The sequence below is a fragment of the Paramormyrops kingsleyae genome, chromosome 16, assembly GCF_048594095.1.
Source record: "Paramormyrops kingsleyae isolate MSU_618 chromosome 16, PKINGS_0.4, whole genome shotgun sequence".
Classification (NCBI taxonomy): Eukaryota; Metazoa; Chordata; class Actinopteri; order Osteoglossiformes; family Mormyridae; genus Paramormyrops; species Paramormyrops kingsleyae.
This window is the reverse complement of record NC_132812.1, coordinates 8,598,203-8,619,043: the sequence shown is the minus strand read 5'-3', so window position 1 is coordinate 8,619,043 and position 20,841 is coordinate 8,598,203. Positions and strand designations below refer to the sequence as shown.

The 20,841-nt window shown below is 41.0% G+C and overlaps 2 protein-coding genes across 6 annotated transcripts in view; one reads left to right on the top strand and one right to left on the bottom strand.

Annotated features, from left to right (window-relative positions):
• Positions 1-5,487, bottom strand: part of LOC111849063 (tumor necrosis factor receptor superfamily member EDAR-like) — a 29,304-nt gene extending 23,817 nt beyond the window's left edge. The window contains exons 1-2 of one of the 3 annotated variants that reach the window (XM_023821589.2): positions 5,159-5,487; positions 2,960-3,092 (exon numbers count right to left, since the gene is read on the bottom strand). The gene's annotated coding sequence lies outside the window, so the exon portion shown is untranslated. Of the gene's footprint in view, positions 1-2,959; positions 3,093-4,710; positions 4,732-5,158 lie in introns of those variants that run through there. The other 2 variants (XM_023821590.2, XM_023821591.2) reach the window with 2 other exon arrangements.
• A 2,948-nt stretch (positions 5,488-8,435) lies between these two features.
• LOC111849083 (E3 ubiquitin-protein ligase SH3RF3-like) overlaps positions 8,436-20,841 on the top strand; it is a 118,748-nt gene continuing 106,342 nt past the window's right edge. For all 3 annotated transcript variants that reach the window (XM_023821646.2, XM_023821645.2, XM_023821644.2), the window contains exon 1: positions 8,436-9,655. In XM_023821646.2, coding sequence (XP_023677414.1) covers positions 9,293-9,655 — 363 coding nt within the window. In that variant the 5' untranslated portion in view covers positions 8,436-9,292. The remainder of the gene's footprint in view (positions 9,656-20,841) is intronic.

The following is a 20,841-nucleotide window of genomic DNA, read 5'->3' as shown; positions in this document are numbered from 1 at the left end:
GTGGAATCTAAGTTATGCAGGAAAATTACTGAATCCCTGTGAACAGCTAACCCCGGTCAACAACTGTCCTTGGTCACCACTACATTCCTGAAGTGTATCCTGTCATTGCTAGAACAAAAGCAATTACTGCTGGTGAAGTTCCTGTTTTGTAAATCTGATGTTCTTCATACCATATTTTTAGTTCGTTAGTTTGTTGTTTTGAGTTGGTTACCTTATTACCGAATGCAATTTCAATTGAAACATTGTGATCATAATGCAATGATGTTTATCATTTTTTCGTAAAGATATGTAACACTTAAAGGCATCTTATAAAGACTTAAATCCATTTACATCCTAAAAGTAATTCTGGAGAATTAAACTCTTAGTAAGCTATTAGACAACTTACAAGGAGCCAGATAAGGGACAGAGGATGTCTTTGAGAGGCAGGAAAGGAATATGTTTTTGACGTGCCTTCCACAGGAAGCGAAGGGGCACGATGGCCCCCGGTCCCCCAACCGCGGACACACGCCCCAGCGCAGACAGAGGCTCTGGAGACGCGGCTCCTCGGGGCTGGAATGCACCGCCGAGCGATTGAGGAGCCCGTCAGGAACCAGAATCCTCTGCCTGGGCGGCCCTGTCGGGACTCGCCGTGTCTCAAAGGCGACCACAGACTCCGCGCCTCAGGTCATTCATCTTCTAACGACCGCATAATCTAAGCAAAATAGACAGAGTATCTTTACCCTTATCATTAACAAGCTTGAAATGTCTATTCCTTGGGGACAGATTAGGGCAGGGATATTATTACCTCTGTGCTAATCGGTACCTCTCCTCTGTTGTCAAATGAGAGTCCCAACTAAGAGTAAATTAATTGTACATATATAGATCTCATATTTGTCTTTACATGCCTTCCTTGGGATTCTCTGTTTGATATCATTCCTTTTACTTTCAATTAAATGAATTAACATTAATTAAATACCAGTCAGGTTCTCCTTTGTGAATGTGTTCCTGGGGGCTGACTGGTCACACTGTGAAGCCTTCTTAATGGTTTCTGTGTCTCATGTTGTCAGTAATAATCACCATCAGCATACACCTGCAGTGAAATGCTGCAGAACGATATTAATTGACCTGTTAATGCGTTTTTTTTTTTGCAAATCGAGGAAATATAAAGATCTCTTGAAAAATCTCAGTGATGAAGCCCAGCAAAATGTGATGGGTTTTCTCTCTCACATGAATACCACTGCAGCATTCACAGGGACTGGAATTTCAAAACGTTTTGCTTCTATTATTATGTGAACACAAAGATCATTGTATTGATAAGGTTGTACAAGCCCTTCAGTTCAATGTATGAAGGTCCCTAAACTTCATTAGTAAACTGAAATCCAGGAAACAGCAGCTGTTAATTAAAGGTTAATACTTTTTAAATGAAACTGTTTAATGTTATATGCAGGTGTCTGAGTGACCTGGGGAGAGCCGCAGTCCCTATTGTGACTGATTAAATGGATAAATCGAAGGTCTTTTGTTGTCACCATTTTAATGACATAATCTGTCCCTTTCCTCAGATTCAACCATCCTCAGTAAATAAAACCTTCAATGGCTTTAAGCAGCTACTAATCCTAGCAGGTTTCAAGAATTCCAACACGACACCTGATCTGTCCTTTGCTGTCACTATTTACCGCAGTGGTTATTATCTTCATCATCATCATCATCATATCATTATTGTTATTATTATTATTGTTATTATTATTATCAATTCAATTAAAATCTTTTATAGTCCTTATATAGAAAAAATATGTTAAGGGTTTAGTGTCTAGAACTTTCTTCAGGGTTAATTGTTAGATTAAGAAAAGTAAAAGGTTGATGTCAGCACATGTAGGTTCACGCTGCTGAAATGCTGAGCAGGAGTTATAATGCTTGCTTTTCACTGTTGTCTCCAATACCAAGTTAAGTCTATTCTTTCTTAGAAAACACCAGGACAAAGCATTACAGTCGCAAGTAACAGAGTGCTCACTTATTCTTTTATGGATCCCTGAAAAACCTTTAAATAACTTTGTTCTCTCAACATATTAAATTCATAATAGTTTCCATTTCTTTGTTTATAAACCAAAAATTTATTTTGTGGGTCTAATTTTAACTGCTTCAGTCTTTTAAAAATGCATTAAGTGTAAGCTATGGACGTTGTCTTGGATAACGTTCAGCTAAGCAGATGCAAACACTTTTCTGGTCTCAAATGTTTTTCCTACTATAGTAACAAAATGCAAACATAAAATATGACCAGTGATTGTTGCCATGTAATATTTACTAACTGACTAAACATGCGAGCCTGTCAAAGAAACCTAAAGAACACCGTATTTATATTTCTTCTAGCTGTAAAAAATGCCTATATTGTTAGTGCTACACTGCAAAATGCAGTGCAGCTAACGTTATTCGTCAGTAGCTCCACCATCATACAACACAGAAGGCGCAGAGAAGTCCTGGTATATTTATTTAAATGCAAAAAAATTAAAATAATGTGGTTAAGCTTCAGCTCGAGGAATTCCGCGCTGATTTAATGTGTGTCCCTTTAGCGGAGAAACCAGTGTCAATACTGAGAACCGTGGCCAGTATTTCCCCTCCTAAAATAGATGAATTTGCTAAATATATTCATAGCTATGATCTTTGTTAAACATACATGGATATACAGCCTAATTATAGTTTTTCACTAAACTTCATACAACCGTAACATCAAACTGCATTTGTCTGTAAATCTGGGGACTGTCTAATTATCTAGATATTATTGAGTCCCGTTTTCTGTTTGTCTTGTGATAACTGTAATTACAGTGTCTCCATCGACTTCCCTCCGCAAAAACAAACGAAAAGCACACATGAAAAGGAGGCGCAAAGCCTCCCCCACCTCGAACTGTAGCCCCTGTCAATAGTCTGTGTGTATCTCCTACAGCAGCTGATGAAAGAGGCACAAGTGCGTCTTTCACTGCCGTCTTACCGCTTGATCCCGCCGACTGCGAGCTGGCGTGAGGCCTCTTGCTCCGCGGCAACACTGCACTGAGCTTCTGCTGTTAAGGACAGCAGCAGAGATGTTTCTTTAGTGACTCTTGGGGCAGCTCTGGGTACTGACTCTAGTTCAGAGGAGAGACATAGGAGAGTTTTTGCTTTTGTCAGTCTGCAGAAATGTCATGCTCTGTTCACCAGGCAAAGGCAAACTCAAAGACTAAGACCGAACATGGAGCAGGAAAAAATCAAATCAAAGTTTGATTTATCACATACACAGTTCTACTCTCTGTACAACGTGTTGTGAAATTTTTGTTTACTTAACTCCAAGACTGTGCTAAGAAGAGACAAATGTATAAAGAGACTAAGTATTAAACAATAAACATTACAGTAATTACAAATACTCATAAAAATGTGAATTAGCAGTTAAACAAGATTACCTTCTTGTTGAAAAATTATAGTGGATAATAGTGCAAATACTACCTTAAAATATTGTAACAAAAACTGTTTAGCACAAATGAGCAGGAAGGTGTGTGTATGTGTGTGTTTCTGTGTGTGTTTGTATGTGTGTGTTTGTACGCGTGTGTTTGTACGTGTGCACACTTACACAGCTCCTACAGTTTGTTTAGATCTTGAGCTTCTATGACACAAGTCATTGAATCTCACTTTTTAAACATGCAAGAAGTCCTGCAGGTGTCACTATCCTGAAATTTAATTCTCTCTAATAGATACATATATTAATTTATCTTTTATCTAAAGCAACTTACAATATTGGGATGGATTTCAATTTGTGCGTGCTTGTTTGGCAGTGGTATAAGCACATTACCATAAAGTGATTATACATTATTGTTTGAATTATTATTGCTCAGCTTTGACATTCCTTACGGAATAAAATAATGGCTGGAAAAGGGAGATTTCACAAAGTAATGCATATAAACAAAGCAAAAGGGAAATTCAAAATAAATTAGAATTTGAGAATATTTTCCGTTTAATAATGTAGGATTATCTTGTCAAAAAACTTTTTAATAGCTTTATTGTTACGCGAGAACTTCATGAAGTGCTCTCTAAGTATTACTGTTTAATAAAAAACATTGTCATAAAAATCAACAAAGCCATTTTGTGACTGAAACCCAACTGCGTCAAATTATGTAATGAGAAGTGTCTGTGAAATGTCTTTGCTAATTTTAGGTACTAATGTCTCTTGGATGTTCAGTGCTTAATTTTGCAAACAGACCTAAAGTTATATTACATTCAAAAGTGTATAAAAATGCAGACTTTATTAAGCACAGGTTATTTATGTGTAGAGAAAGGTGACATGTTCTGTACCAAATGTAATTCAAACATCTTATCTATACATTTCGGTTTCTCAGTCTCTTTTATTATTACGACTTTACTGAGGACTGTTTGTTTATTGAATCAATTTACATAGATGTGTTTTTCTAAACTATATTTCCCCCCTTAACTCCTAACTTCTACGTTTAGACATAAAATACTCCAAGAGAAAGAGTAAAAAATGGACGCTTCCCATCGTTATAGGCTTTTAAAAACAAAGGGAGCAGCAAGAACGTGTTTGGTCTGTGTCCAGCGCCATACAGGTCTTTCGTCCGGGAGTTTGCTGAAACCGGACAATTATCCAACACTATTGAGACTATATACTATAGACTCTATTTAGGGGGGCTTCAGCAACCCCATCTTTTGTCTCAACCCCCCCGAAAAGTTCTTGGAGTCGCCCCTGATGAGCACCACCTCGGCTGCACCGTCCAGCTACAAGTGCTGATGGACCCGCAGAGGAAACATGCAGTTCGATTCGGTTCGGTTATATACCACGGACGCACCAGAGGGTCTCTCTCAGGTCACTGTATATACTGTACCAGTCTTTTTCAATGTAGTCATTCTACCAAACTGCATATATACCAATATACCATACTCTTCAGAAAAACGTACACAATAAAATGGCTAAGCAATTAACAGATATAAATCTTAATATTAAAATAATTATATTGTTATGATGACAAGGATGACGACCGTCATTAGTTACAATTTCAAAATGCAATTTACTTAAATTACTGTAATGCACGAAATCGTTTAATGCATGCACAGAATTTTAGCCCGAACACCATATTGTGTGTATATAACATGAATTATCTAGGAAATTCCCTTTCAGTAATCCAGCCACATTCCATAAACGCTTTACCTGCAAGAGGGATTTCGAAGGGATTGTGGTATGTACTTCCAGAAGATTTTGTATGGCGAAGTGATGAATTACTCCCACTGCTCCTTGGTGTTTCTAAGAATCAGTTTAAATACTTCATGTTTAAGTTTTAACGTTGTATGGACTAGACTGAAATGCTACACTTGTACGCAGAAATCAGCGACTGACTGTAACTGCATGCATGTCCCTTATAGTTATAGCTCCTCCTAATAAAAAAGGTTCCCCTCCGCCCTAGAAATAAGTAACCTGGTTCAGGTAGAGGCGGGGGTTTGTTACTTTACCGCCATCTAGTGGCGGAACGTCCCAAAGGCGTGTTTCAAGCGCTCACTAGTAATTATTTTTAATTGAAACCCGTATGAAGGTTAGCATCGGATTTTCCCGATTCGTTTAGTACAAGTTAAATAATAAATGTCGAGGTGGATTGCCATTGAGGGCATATTAAAGTAATAAAATACATCCCATATGTATTTGAATCAAAGGCAGAATATTAAAATATACTGATTTTTAGGGATAAAATACATTCACAGCGTAAGCAAGGTCGATTAATGGGCATTGATCAGTTGTAATGTTCTGTTGAATGCGTCGATTATCCAACACGTTACGTGTGATAAATTGGGGGGGGGCAGCACAGGTCCAGTAAGTTATCTTATAGGCAACATAGGGTTAGGGCTTCAGCTTCTGGTGGGGCACCAACTTGCAAGTCAATTTCATTTTGCCTTTGATGGGGAGTGCTGGTGGTGATGCTCACCACCTGTGCCACACAGGCTAGGACTAGTGCTGGCTGCCAGTCAATCGCAGGAAAATTTAAAGATACAGTGAGACTAACTCTATGTCAGTGAACCACAGAAGGATACCCATGAGGCTTGGGGAGGCCAAATTCAAAGCCCAGACCTGGATGTGTGAGGTAACTGGCCACACACTGACCCAGTCTGCCGTCCCTTCATAAAGACATCACACAGAGACAGCTCATGCTCTTTGGAAATATCACCTGTTGATAGAAATATTCCTGGTTCAGGATAATGTTAAGAAAAATGAATGAATATCAGTATTCAGTAACCAAAATATCTCTATAATGTGTAATCATTGACTGGCAAGTTTTGGAAAAGAATCAAGTGACAAGGTAACAGCCTTTCCATTTGCCTTCCTCTAAAAGCAGAGGCTAGATATTTGTAAAACTCAATTGCTACGGCCTTTAACAAATGTTATAAGTCTTTTTCAATGCAGTCGTTGTACCAAACTGCATATATACCATACCCAAGGGCATAACTTTGGGTTGAGCATTGAGGGGGTTGAGGCTTCCACCCATTTAAAGAGTCCCAGGGTTACAACCCCCCCATACACTTCCATGACCATACCCTAGTTAGAGTGCTAGTTAGAGCAGTTTCAGGCATAGCTGGCACAGGGATTGTTTACAGGGATTAAACCTTTACTGTGAATCATGCCACCTGAAAATAGAAATTTAAGTAACCTCTCCAGTGTGCATGAAAATGAAAATACAGTGGTACCTCAGAACTCCGGATCGAATCCTAAAAAGTTCGAGTTGTGATCGAATTTTCCCCATAAGAAATAATGGAAAACCAATTAATTGGTTTCCGGCCCCAAAAAATTACACCTAAATATGTTTTTTTTTAGCATTTAAACACAAAATTAACCGGATAAAACAAGAAGAGCATATACTGTACTAAACACATCTAAGCACATTTATCAAAACAGTAGTATGTAAAGTAAGAAAATAAATGTATCCAAACAATGTGTCCTGCCCCGATCGTCCGCTCCTTCCGTGTGCAACGCCCCCTCGTTAACTCAGTGTGATCAGCTGTTTCTGGTTGTCATTAGTCCTCTGTATTTAGTCCGCGTTTCAGTTTGTTTCCCCAGTCGGTCATTGTATTGTCCGTCTGCGTTTTGCCTGCCTTACCTGTAATTAAACCCCGTATTCCCCGATACCCTGACGTCTGCGCCTTTGTCTCCGTTCCCTCCTGCTTGGCACAACAAGATTATTATAATTAAACGTATTAATGGTTTATTATTAATATTAAAATAATTAATAAGAAATCTTTATTTTAAAATGTATTTTATTATATAATAATAATTACTGTTACTGTCTATCATTGTCTAAGTGTATTTTTACTGTCTAAATATATGCATTCAGTTAGTGTAAACATGCACGGTGCTATCACAGCTAATGCTAGGCTGAGACTGAATTAGCTTTACCCTATATTTCCGCTGAGAGACGTGCTGCGTGACTCATTTCCCCGTGCGTACAAGTTATCTTAGGTCGGCGTTCACAGTTTGACTTCTGAGATTCAGATCGAGCTCTAGGTAATTTTTTTTTTTTTCGAACTGGTTGGTTCGACTTTTAAGAAATTCGAGTTATAATGAGTTCGAGAACTGAGGTACCACTGTAAACAAATAAACCTCAACTGAGCTTGTTTCTCAAATATTATGCTGCAGTCAGTTAACCTATCTTGCAAATGCATATACAAATACTGTATAAGGTATATTGCAAAGCACTTGTGTGTTTTATTAAATAATTTTGGTTTTGGATTAAATTAAGGTAAAATCATTGAGAAATTATGGCCTACTTTATAATTTGAGTTTATATCGATTGATATGACAGTTTCAAATATGTAATATGAAACTGTTCTCGCACACTTCTCAAACAGTTTAACTAATATACCAATGCCTTTTCTGTGCCTTTCTCAATAAAAATAGTGACACTCATTTAGATTTACTTGACACCAGGTCACTTTTAAGTCCAAAAGACATAAAGGGGCTCAAAAACGCAAATTGTAAGATATGAATTAAACCTGGGCAGTGATAAATGTGATATTTAAAAGGAATTTTCTGCAAGTCGACCTAAATTAGATGTCCAAGGGTATTGATTCTATTATGAGCTTACTGTACTTGTACAATGTATTTGCGCAGAATTGGACGGGATGACGATAGCAAATTTGCCGCTAGGGGGTAGTGGATTACAAAACATTCACAAAGCCTTAATTGCATTGTCTCGACCCCTCCGCCCTGCGTCTCTCCAGCTGCTTCCGAAAGCGGTTCGCCAGCTACACGTTGATCGTTTCATTGACAACGCTGATTGCAGACATCAAATATGTTCATGCATTTCGACGTGTGGAGTATGGACTTCTTAAACGGTTACTCTATCATAACTGTGTGATGCTAGTCTGATTTATTTTTTTCCCTTAATCTCCATATTATTATTATTATTATTATTATTATTGATACTACTACTGCTGATGCTACAACTACAGTTATAAAAATGTAAGCCGGAGTACTTTGACATTGCGTTCATTCTACTTATCGGCAGGCAATGGAAAGAGCGATTCCAGCATGTTTAACTGTCGTGCACCTAATCTGTATCTGGAGTAAGGTTAAAATCCCCCCGTAGGGGTGTTGGCACCGTGGTGCAGGGCTTGTCGCACGCAATGAAAAAGCGAATGGCAACTTTTTCTGTCATAACCAGGTAAACATGACGTGACACCGACAGGTCTACAAGTGACAACCAGCGACTACAACGCCACAGCGAGCGATAATAATACGATAATAACGCATTGATTGATTCATCCTCTGGCGTCGGTTGAAGTCACTCCTAGGGAAACATCTTGCGCTTCTTGTCTGGATGAAGAAGGGAGTAGAGGCGGCGTGCAGTCATTCACATGATGATGTGGGAGAAGATCGGGGATCCGATGACCAGCGGAACAAAGTCTCTGGGCTGATTTCACAATCACTGAGATCATCTGCAGCATCAGAGCGGGCTGAGAGGCGCCGCGCGCACACGACGTCATGGCATGTCTGCGAAACAGCGATGCCTAGAGAGGGGTCGGTGCTGGGTTTTTTTTTAAGCTACGAAACCTGGGTTTTAAAAGTCTCCCAGACCGTCTTTCAGTGTAATTCCAGATCACTTTGGTGCATCGCTGCGCTGATACTATGAGCTGATGGTGTTGAATATCTGACCTCACTTTTTCCCCCCTGCACAGCTGCGTGAGAAGCGGCTCGAAGCCTGGGAGGGGGGGGGTTCTCTTATGAAAGTACCGCCAGCATGTACTGGTGCGCCGTACGTGGACCGGGCAAAAGCGATCGTTGGTGTCAGTGTTGCTGAAAATGGACGAGTCGTCGCTCTTGGATTTACTGGAATGCTCCGTGTGCCTGGAGCGGCTGGACACCACCGCCAAAGTGCTGCCCTGCCAGCACACCTTCTGCCGCCGCTGCCTGGAGAACATTCTCTGCTCCCGCAACGAGCTCCGCTGCCCCGAGTGCCGGATACTGGTGGATTGCGGTGTCGATGATCTGCCGGCCAATATCCTCCTGGTTCGCTTGCTGGATGGTATTAAGCAACGACCCAGGAACGGGGGGAGACCAGCGCTGACCGGGGTGTCTCTTGGATGTGCGGCCGGCATTGCAGGTTCGACTCCAGGGACACCGATCCGAGACCTACCGATTGCTTCTCGGGGCTCTCCGGTCAAGGTTTGTGACTTTCGTCATTAACAACTTTGCTTTAGATCTTATAGGAATTGCGCGAACTAAAGTTGATCCAGATGTGGAGATTATGCATAACTAATGACTGTTAATAAATGCAAAATTGTGGATCACGCCGGTGTTACTATGTAAATAGGTGATGTCTGAGAAACGGGTATATGGAAATTCGGAAAGCAGGTCATGCAGAAGGAGGTAGGCGGGTGGTGTCTGCTGGCAGGTGTAAGAACGGCAACCTGTAAGGTGTCCCAGAGACCCATCAGTGGAGAATATCATGTACTGATTGTTTGCCGGCCCCCCACAACCTGCTATGCATAGTTGAAGAATGTGGGCTGCTAACCTATTTCTATAACGGTGCCTGACGTGATAGTATCCATGCTTATACAGCTGGGTGGACATAAAAGTTCTGCTCTGTCAAGCAGCCATGGTTAAGTGCCATGAGGTACCTACAGTTATGTTTGTGGGGGGGGGGGGGGCATGCAATGCTGAGCTGTTTGTCAAATGCATCTGTTGCAAAACTAAACTGAGATGTTGCCGGTTCAAATTGATGGAAAACACCTGCAGTTCCACACCTGATTAACATCCCAGCTTAAAATAGCCTCAAGGTGTCAGTCAGTGACCTTGCCTGCTTTACATGGGGAACCCAGGTCTGACGATGCCTTACTGGAAGGTAACTCAGATGCCTGCTCGAGAAGCCACCACCTTGCTTTATATGCTTTATCAGATGTTGTAAAAAATATCGGTTGGTCAGGTGATGCTTTAATGATATTTCACATGACAGCTGGACATTATTAAGATATTTTCAGGGCTTTCTCACTTTTCCTAAGAGAGGCTTTGATGCAGAAAAAACACATCTAACAGCATATCGACGTGCTGAGCTGGTTTCGAATCCTTAAGAGCCATATGCTCTGGGATTTAAGTAACTGCCTTGGTACTACATTTGCTTAAAACACGGCTGATTGATACATGTGGAATTGTTATGCTTCAATGTTTACATTAGTTTTTTATATGTTTAAGAGAACATTTAAATTAGCTTGCGTAATTAAAAATATTTCATAATTCTTTAACAAGTTTTCTTAATTACAAGACAGGTTAAGGCTGGTATTTGTTATCCAGATTTTTAACTATGAGTTATAGTAAAAATCGTGAGTCAGTAATTGGCAGAGGGCAGTATCTATGTATTGAAATGTATTGCCTTAAAAACAAATAGCAGTGTAATTCTTTTGACATTTTCCCCATGGTTACTCAGCGGAGTCAGCCTGTACTTGCACAGGTTCGACCGGATTCTTGGCGATGAGTGAGGAAGACCTGCAGTTGTTGGCAGTGACCCTTCTGCTGACCGTTCCTGATTGATTAGACACCCCGTGTGGTGTGCTGAAAGTTACACGTGGTGCACACTGCTGCCCCAGACAAGCCTTTAATTTATGCCACTAAACTTTGCCCCTGCTTCCCAGAATCCTTTTGTCAGTTTGAAAGCACCAAATAAGCATCTACGGTCCAAACAAATGTGCACAATCGGGTATGTTTCGGAGCTGGGGATTTTCCTCTAGGATTTACTCCCAGAACTTCACTGCCTTTTGTTATGACACAAACCATTTATTGCTGTGGCCTCTGGTTCTCAGCTGTGGGGGAAAAAAAAGAGAAGCGTCTCTGGGGCTGATGAGGAACCTTTATGGAAGACTTTCAGTAGTGGCTATTCACTAGCTTGTGTTCTCTTGTTACTAGGGCTCATTTGCTAGCTGGACACATTCCCAGAAGGGGAAGAAGATCTGCTTAGAAGAACAGCTTTATAAATGCACAGGCCCACAGCAACCGAGGGAAGCATTTCTTTCAGTGTACTATGCCCCCTCCCCATCTCCACTACTTCCCACCTCCCTCTGCTGCTTTCCAGCCCAGACTTCTTTATTTCGAATCAGTAAGCAGTCCCACACATTCCCTGTTCTGCAGCTGCTGAAGAATGTTTACAGTGGGAGCTGAAAAGAAACACTTATGTTAAAGAGTCTCTGTTATCGTTATTTAGTTTCATTTGTCAGTTAGTGTTGCTGGAATTCGTTGCTGTTGGGTGCGTATTCTGCTCAGTAGCTAGGTTTTCACGGACGGCGGCAATAGGCACGTGACCTCCTGCAAGTAGGAAAGCCGATTTCAGTTTGCAAATTTGGGGGGTGAAATGGTCCTCGAGTGGATCGCCCCCGATGTCAATTTGACGTAATCCCACGAGGAAAAAAAAAGCGCATTGATTTTCCCCTGGTGTGCTTTTGTGTGGCGGGTTCTCTGTCATGTTTATACGAAGACAGGAACGCCTCGGCCGAGGCCAGGAGCAGAGCAGATGCGAGAGACGTGGAAGGAAACCAAAAACCTGTCTGCGGTCACAAGATGCCTTCAATCCCAGGCCAGGTGGACAGCAGCCATTAAACTTTCACGGGCTCTTTGCTTGCTGAGAAAGTGCAGAGTGGAAGATTTGGAAAGCCGTAGGGGTCACTGGCATCATGTCATCAACCGCTAATAATAATTGGAAAACGGAGACGGACTCGGCTGCATTGAGGATTGGTGTGTTCCTCATCAACTATCTGGTCAGGGTTCTGGTATGTTAATCTGAGGTCAAGCACCTGATACCTACTGTAGATTTGATGGAACCAGAGAATCATTTAATTTACCTTGAAGAAGCAACACTAAGAAATCCTAATCCTAAGAAATCTTAATTTGTTACCTTTATAATCATTTGGAAATTCTGCCTTGTACCTTGGTTGAAAATCTGAGAGAGTATAGGCCCAGGTTAAACAAAGCAACACTGACACAGTACATTGTGAAAGAAAAGTAAACTCCACCAAAGAAATATGTTCCAGAGTACGTCAAGGGGTGATGTGGCAGAACACATATGACTGAGTATGTATTTTGGGAAAGGCTGTCAAGTCTGGGTGTGGAACGTGCCATTATGGCGTCTGGCTCAGTCACAGAGGCACAGGGCTGTAAATTTCAGGAAAGGCTGAGAGGATGTGAGCTTCATTCCTGTGGACGGTGTTCAGCACAATGCATTCCATGGTCTGGGGATGGAGGGCTTTCTTTGCAGTCGTCAGAGACTCGGGGAACATCAGTAAGGCATACCAACTGAGGCAAACAGGGCCGATTACATTTGCACCAACCCAGCTGAACTCACTGGAGCCACTGGTTGAGTTTTAATCAATCACTGGAAAGACTGTCGTCAGTAGTGAGCTTAACAGCTTTAGGTGGTTACACAAGTTTCTGTCTGGGTGCTTTACATGGGTCTGTCTGTAGCAACGATTGTGAAAGAGGAATTCCTTCGCTCAGAAAAAAGGAGGAAACCATGACTTGTGGCAAAAGAGGATGCCCTAAAGAGGATTAGAGTTTTATTAGTTATCAAGTGCTGCCATGGCTTTGAAGTAAACTTCACACAAATTATCTTGGCCTTTCGTTGGCGTAATTAAATCAGGCCCATTACATCGAGTAGATGTTGCTCGGCAAAGCCAGGGGGCAATGGATTCAATGCGTTTCCTAATCAGTACAAATGGTGATGCTAGTCTGTTTGCAGGATGTTAAATGTGCGCCTCAAAGCAGGATCTTTTAATGCAAGTGACGTGACAATGTGTTGTTCATTTTAGGGATTATATAATGCCTTAACATTATAGCCAAACTTTTTATTGCAGGTTTGGGACACCTGGTATGTAGTACTTCACTTAATGCCGTAGGTGACAATTACTTTGCTGTATATTCTGTTATATGTCATTAAGCTGCTTAGACACTTTTACACTCTGGACACTTTGCTGATTTAGGTCGTATGACTTGCTTCAGGGTAATGCAGTGATGGTATTTGGGTTGGGGCTTTTTATAAAGATAATTGCAACTTGTTAAAAGTGTAAGGAACAGGTGACTGTGTTTTAAGTGTTGGTCAGGGTTAGTTAATTAGTTACAGACATAGAATTAAACACATCGCTTTGGGTGCCCTTAAGTTACTGTGTGTGCACGCGTGCCTATAAAATATATAAACGTTGTAATTGGATGGCATTTGTAAATGCCATGCAGATGGTTTTCGCTTATTTTGAAAGCAGAGTTTAATTCAGACGTGTGAATATAGTTTTGTTCCATGTTTACGTAATGCTATTTTTTGCATGGCCCTAACCATTAAGAGAAGGAATAACTGAAAATAACACTCACTACACTTTTTGATATTTATTAGACCATTTTTTTTTTTTTTAAGACAAAAAGTCCCCTGATTTTGTAATGGTAACATTTTGCCTCATTTTATGAAGGTGCAAACCATAGACTCTCATAGACATGGGGGGGGTGGAGGGTGGCGGCAGTATTTCAGCCAATGAGAGACCAGCAGAGTTGTGGCGCATGATACCTGCACCACAACTATGGTTATGAATATGAATTCATTGTTATAATGAATAGGTTAATTGTTGACACTTTTTTATATACTATAATTTACATGAGCATGCACATTACTCTAAGGGTGGCTAGTGATTTAGTGTTTAAATAATTCACGTTTTCTCAGCACTGGGAATGGCTGTGAGGAATGCGACGATGTGGGAAGGGCGGGGGCAGAATCTCTGTCCAGCTTTCTCTGGCAGGGCGGGTGGCCCCGGCATCACCGTCTAAGGCGTGAATAACGTGAATCTGCTGCTCAGCGTGCAGTTTATGCTTCCTCGTACACTTGTGATGGAGGATCGAGGCGTCTTGGTTTTCAAAGGAAGTCCGAGTCAAAGCTAGGTTAACCTGAATGTCAAATCATCCCTCCTTAAAATGACAGGCTTGGTAACTGAGAGGGCCACAAGTCATAAATAATATGAAATTGTAGAATGAGCAGCTTGTATTCATTATATTTTTGGAAAGTTTCTTGGTCCTTAATATTTTTTTGTGATTCAAGAGTCGATCGCTACCCCATCATATCCTGAGGTATTGTGGATGCCTCCTACATCACTAAGCTTGTGTGTGTGTGGGGGGGGGGTTTCAGGGTCAGAGACACATACATCAATGTCATTGTCAATTATCTTTTCCCCTCCCGCCTACTTTTTGCTGAAATGGGTGAGCTCTATCGTCTGATTTTGAAAATTGGTCAGTTGTAACATAATGTGATTTCCTAGAACAAACAGGGTTTATCAGAATCCCAGAATATTATATTACAGAAATGGGAGCTAAGATACATATTTCACCCCAAATGAAGTTAAGGTTGCATCTGTGGTTGTAAAGGATGTTTATTGAATCAGACATTGACAAATGCTTGGACTGAACCTCTAAAACCACTGATTCAAAAGCAGATGTTGGAGGCTTTGGTGCTGCTTCACCAGATGTTGTCCTTGGTGGCTCCTGAGGAAGGAGACAAGAAGTGTAACATGCATTTCTGTTTTTAATGGTTTAATTAGGTAATCAAGCTTCCATGTTTCCAGGGTGTATCTGCTGATTGAACCTACCTTGGTGCTTTTCATGTGGTCCATTTGAGCTCATGCAAGATATTTGTTAGATGTCATTTTTTTATTGTAGCAGTTAATTCCTTTGTGTCTGATTAGGTCCAGGACACCATCAGAGCCTTTTTCACAGCTGAGTCTGTAAATCTGGAACCTTCAGTATTCACATTCCCGATTGTTCATTAGCCGGTTGGTTCACTGTGGCCTCTCTCCAGCCATCATTGTTCTCGCGTCTGACTTCCTCACACAGGATAAATCTGGAGGAAGGAGCGTGATCATCTTGCCAGACAACTTCTTGGCCCCAGGAGCACCCAAGACGTTGGACAAGCTTGTGTTAGGAGACGTTTGGCCAGTTGTGCCATGGAAAAGCTGATGGGGTACAATGCTGATGGGAAGCTAATAGGTTCTGCAGAGCCAACCTGCAGTAATATTGCCTGTGGGGGATGATGTGTATATCTGTAAGGCCTAATAAGCTTGAATTCTGAAAGTGTTAAACAGGGTAGTGAGCATTATGTCCTAATGAAAATAGTTAAGGAAGTGTCACAGAATCGGGCACCATCTGCGATGAGAATGTTGTATAGGATTCTCTGATATGTATTTTTAGGTCTGCCGGGGAAGCAGGTGTAGACGCTGTTTCAGTGAGTGAATTGGGATGTTGGTCAGCTCTGACCTTTACTCTTGGTGAAGGGACTTGTGTGTGCAGAACCTTCCCACAGAACTCCGTAGAGTCTGCCTGCCAGTTTCCAAACACTAAACGGTCCTGGTAGTTCCATAATGATGTATTTTCCTGGCATGGCTGGGGTGTACCAACTTAATTAGGAGGAAAGGCTGTTCAGTGCAATCATTTTTATTCAGTTATATGGAGTGTCCTTCTAGTCTGCTTACTAGGTGACTTCAGAAGAGAAAATCTGGCCTCGTTCCGGCTGTCCTTGTAAGTAGATGAATCGTGTTTTTCCACTCCAGTGTTTTCTGTCAGACAACTACATAGGAACATAACCTCGATGTTCAGGGCCCAAAGGGTGTGTTTGTTTTCAAAGGTTACAAATTCTGACAGGTGTAACTCATATTCAAGACAAGGGTAACAAACCAGTTATTAAGATTTACAAAAAGCAGTCCTGTTCTGACACATTAATCAAGTATACTACTGATTAGAAGGTCACACTCATGTTCAGTTGAATGAAGTTTCCGGGGAAAACTCAAGTCTGTAAAAAAAAAATAAAAAATGAAAAAACATTTTGGTTGCAATTCATCACGAGAGAGTCTCGATGGCGTTTGGCCTTTGATATATGGAATAATATTTGTGGATAGTAGTCTTCCTGTTGGCAATTATGTATGTAGAGAGCAAATGTGAATCATTTCCTGGGGCTGTCTGAGGTAAGGTTTCGGCCGAAGTGTTTAGTCTAGAAAACCGACAGAGTAGAACTTGATCACGGTAGATCAACTGAGACATGAATCTGACCCCTCAGTTCATAATCTGCCATGCGGGCTCACAGTCTATTTTGTTTTTATTTATCTGTGATCTTTTTATGGAAATATACTTTGCCTTCTTGCAACAAAATATTTTGGGGATTACAGAGCAATGATTAACCTTATTTGTATTCGTTGGGATGTTGGCGTCCTGAAATGTAGGTACCTTAACCAGTTCCCAAAGTGTAACTATTTTAATATCTGAGTATGATTAAAAATGCCTGTGAAGTCTATCTGCATAACCATCTACATAAACAAAGCGTTTTCCTCAGCCATTCTGTTTCTCCGCTATCAGAACCTGTCATATTTGCGTTAGATAAGCATGTTTTGATTGTACGCCATCCAGAAAATAAAAAAAACAACACTGGAGGCAGGAAATGCCCATAGGCCGATGAAATAAAACTGCAAATACTAAAAATGTGCAAAACATTTAAACAATAATTTCCTTTCCTGCATATTTTAAAAGTTTCAAATCTTTTTCCAACTGACATTCAAAAATTACATCCAGTGGCTGCTCCTCTTAATAATTCTGGCTTAAAAACTAGGGGTGTAACGATTCCTCAAATCCTTGCCCCAATTTAGACCTAGATTCTTAAGGCACGATTTGGTTCATACCTTGTTTTTTTTTTAAAAAAATAATAAAATTAATAAAAATGTGGGACAATCTCTGGGTTTTATTAATCACCAACACTACAGAGCAGAGGTGGAAATTTCAGGTCCAGAAAGTATAAATCCAGACCATGATTTTGTTTCAACCAACCAGCTGAGTACTCTGTGACAGTGACTCTTCATACTCAATTGGTTGGTTGAAACAAAATCCTGGTCTGGATTTTTACTTTCTGGACCTGAAATTTCCACCTCTTCTACAGAGGGTTTGTAAAAAAAAAAAAAACCACAAAATATGAACCAAATTGTGGCGTAAGAATCAAGGTCTACACCAAAGCATGTCTACAGCAAACACGTGGCCACTTAATAAAATTTTGGTTTTGAACCCCCCCCCTCGATCAGGCATGTAGCCAAGTAGTAAGTTTAAACCCCCCTCCAAAATTTGCTGAACCCCCTTCGAAATTCATTTTTGGCTACATGCCTGGTCCGCAGGATACATTTTCGAGAACATTCCTGTTGACTTAGTGAGTTTGGGAAATTTAATGAAAATTCTTTGTTGGATAACATGAGATTCCCAGTACAGTAACATGTGGTGAGGAATCGCAAAAAAGACCAAAAAATTTGTTCTTCAATTGCGGTCTTAGCATTTCAGGTGGATTTCCCGCATTGTGGTTCTCCTCCAACAGAGGAACATGGAGTTTATGTGAAGTCAGAATGGATCTGAATTGCCTGACCGGCTGCACCTTACATCTAAAAATAATTCTATGTACTTCCAATATGTCGGAGGTGGACCTTGCTTTAGTGTCTATGTAAGGGTTTTATTATGCTACTCTGTAAGTCTTGCTGTAGGTGCATGGTCTGTGTGTATTAGTTAAATGTGTATTTGTGTATATTTCTTAAATAAACATACTGTATATATGGACAGATGGAAGCAAAGCCAGAAAATATCCATCCGCCATGCAGGTGAGAAGGGGTCTGGAACCCATGCCAGGCAGCATGGACACATGGCTGGGGAACAACCTGGATGGGAGGCTGGTCCATCGTCATAGTACAGGCAGCTACGACATGCCATCTCTGGCCTGCGGGAGGAAATGCGGGGAGAACATGCATACTGTACTCACAGAGCGGCGGTGGGGCGATCAAACCGCCCAGCACTTCCAGTGTGAGTCTGCACTGAGCCGCCCTGTCACCCACTAGGAGACAATGGCTGTGCTAAATTGCTTTTGGGGGTAACGTCAATGTCCACTCACTGGCTTTCTTTGTAGTTCCAGTACTGCTCATATCCTTTTGGTGAGACAAATGCTTGTGGCTAACAGCATGTCTGCTTCTCCTCCTGTTTTTCCCTTGGCTTGGTTGTTACTAAGCTCTTATGGTATTAAAAATGAAGTGGCGAATATCTGCACCTTGACTCACTGTGTTTAGCTGTTTTATGGCGCCTGTTTTGGATGCGAGATGAACTTCTCACAAAGCCCTTGCTCTTACTTTCTCAGTGTTCCCTTATGTACAATATTAACAGTTGGCTACTGGCTTTTCTGGAAGACCTTTGAGTAAATCTTTTGTAACTGTTTACTTGTACTGTTTCACACTTTAAGCTTCCAAATGCTTCATTCTTCTGACGGTGATAATTACAGGAGTCTCATATTACCTTGTCTCAATATATTGCTATTAACCATTTGATATGCTACTACACTGCAATTTCATTTCAGTTTGCAAGTAATATTAAAGTACTGTGTCCTTTGAATAACCCTTATGAAATATTGCATTGTAGCATATCACTACAAAACCATAGGACCTAATAGTCAATGAGCTCTGTTTACTGGTTTCTTTGTTGTAGTTAGTATCAGAATGACCTCCTCAGAATAACCTGTAGATTACCCATCAGGCATCAGCTAGTTTTTGGAATTTTGGTTTTGGTTTTTTTGTTCTAGTAAGTCATTTATTTATTTTAAAATTTTAGCAGGATGGTATAGTGTTTTTGTTTTGCTTGCAACACCCATGACAAGGGTGTTGCTGTGAGTGACCTTATCTGATATATGAGAGAATCCCACCATGGTGGAGTTTCAGAGCTGGAGGTAATGAAAACTGGCAGGTTTTTGTTCTGTCCATTTTTCACTTGTTTTTTGGTGGTTCTGATGGGGGAGAATCTAATGTTTATCACTCTGTTTACAGACCAGACGCAGGAAAGTAAGACAAGCCACTTTTCTGAATAATCTGTCATGCCGGTAAAGTACATCGTTTATTTGCTTGCTTATGTGCCCATGCACCAGAGCCTGAAAACAACATAGAAAAGCATCATGTGAAAAAACGAAGAGAGGATGAATCAATAATCAGAGCTTTAGGTGCCCACAGGAGTGATGTGCAGCGTCTGTGTTCATGCCCGGGCAAAGCTGGGCCTGAGCAAAGGGCCATCTGCGTGCTGGTATTTCTGTGGGCATGGAGAGTGCATTTCTCTGGGGCGCTTATCACAGCTGCAGTGTGAATCACACACATGTTGCATAGACGTGTCCTTCTTTTATTTTGGTTTTGTTTGAAATTGGTTTAGTTCAGATTTCCATTGTAATGGCAGTATTATTAGTGTCATGTACAGTATATGTTTGTATGTATCTTCAAAAGCTGTGCACTAGGGCTGGGCAGTTAATCAAGTTTTAATTTCAATTACGATTTTGGCTTCCAACTATTACCAAAACAAAATTAGCAAGATAATTATTGTGCCTCGTTTTGTTTCGCAATGATGCTCCCGTTTTCTCCTGATTTATGAATCCAGTGCACCATTTTCCAGCCCTTTTTTATTTATCAGTTGAATTATATTTAGAGTTTAATGAAAATCTATCTATCTGTCTGTCTGTCTGTCTGTCTGCCTGAGTCTGATGACACTGAAGGTGCTTCTTGCTTATTGCAGCTCTTTATTTACAGTATGGGACGCATTATTCAGAATGGAACCGACTTTGAACACTTTCCTTACCCCCACTACCGTTTCCAAGGAGTTGTATGCCTGAACACATTTACTCAGCCTACCAGCCTGTATCTCCATGGTATTACGGACTGGCTGAGGGACTTTAGCAGCTGCATACACCAAAGGTCTTTGGTCTCCTCAAGACATGAGAGAAGCAAACTCTTTCTAAGGCAGTTCTTTACCTTGAAATACAGGAACCGAAACTCAAAGAAGAAGTTATTTGCAACAGTTTTAGTAGATTTCCTCTGCAGACAATGAGCATGTTGTACATGCTTGGAAGGAGAAATCCGCAAACAGGAATGGTGCTGTCCCCCGGGGGGGGGGGTCACTCATGCTCAGTGCCACATCAAACATGCAGTCACTGATGGCAGCAAACTGCTGGTAACCTGTGATCCAAGCAAGCATGGAGTCCCCAACTTTCTTTCTCTAGGAATGGTTGGATGATGTTAAATGCAACAGAGAAGTCAAGGAAGGGAATTCTCACAATGTTACATCTTCTACACCTCTGTGTGCCTGGTATGCACATTGTAGAGGGTCTGGGAAGTTCTTTATGAGTGCTCTGAGATGCTGGAGGACCTTTTCAGGGTGGAGGGGTGGGGGTGTCAGGGAAAGACTGCAACACTGAGGGTTTTGACCAAACTACCAAAAGATTTTCTGTGAGCCAGTTTATGTTTAACACTGTTTGAAACAAATCGAACACAAATAAAACACAAGAAGAATTGAACTGT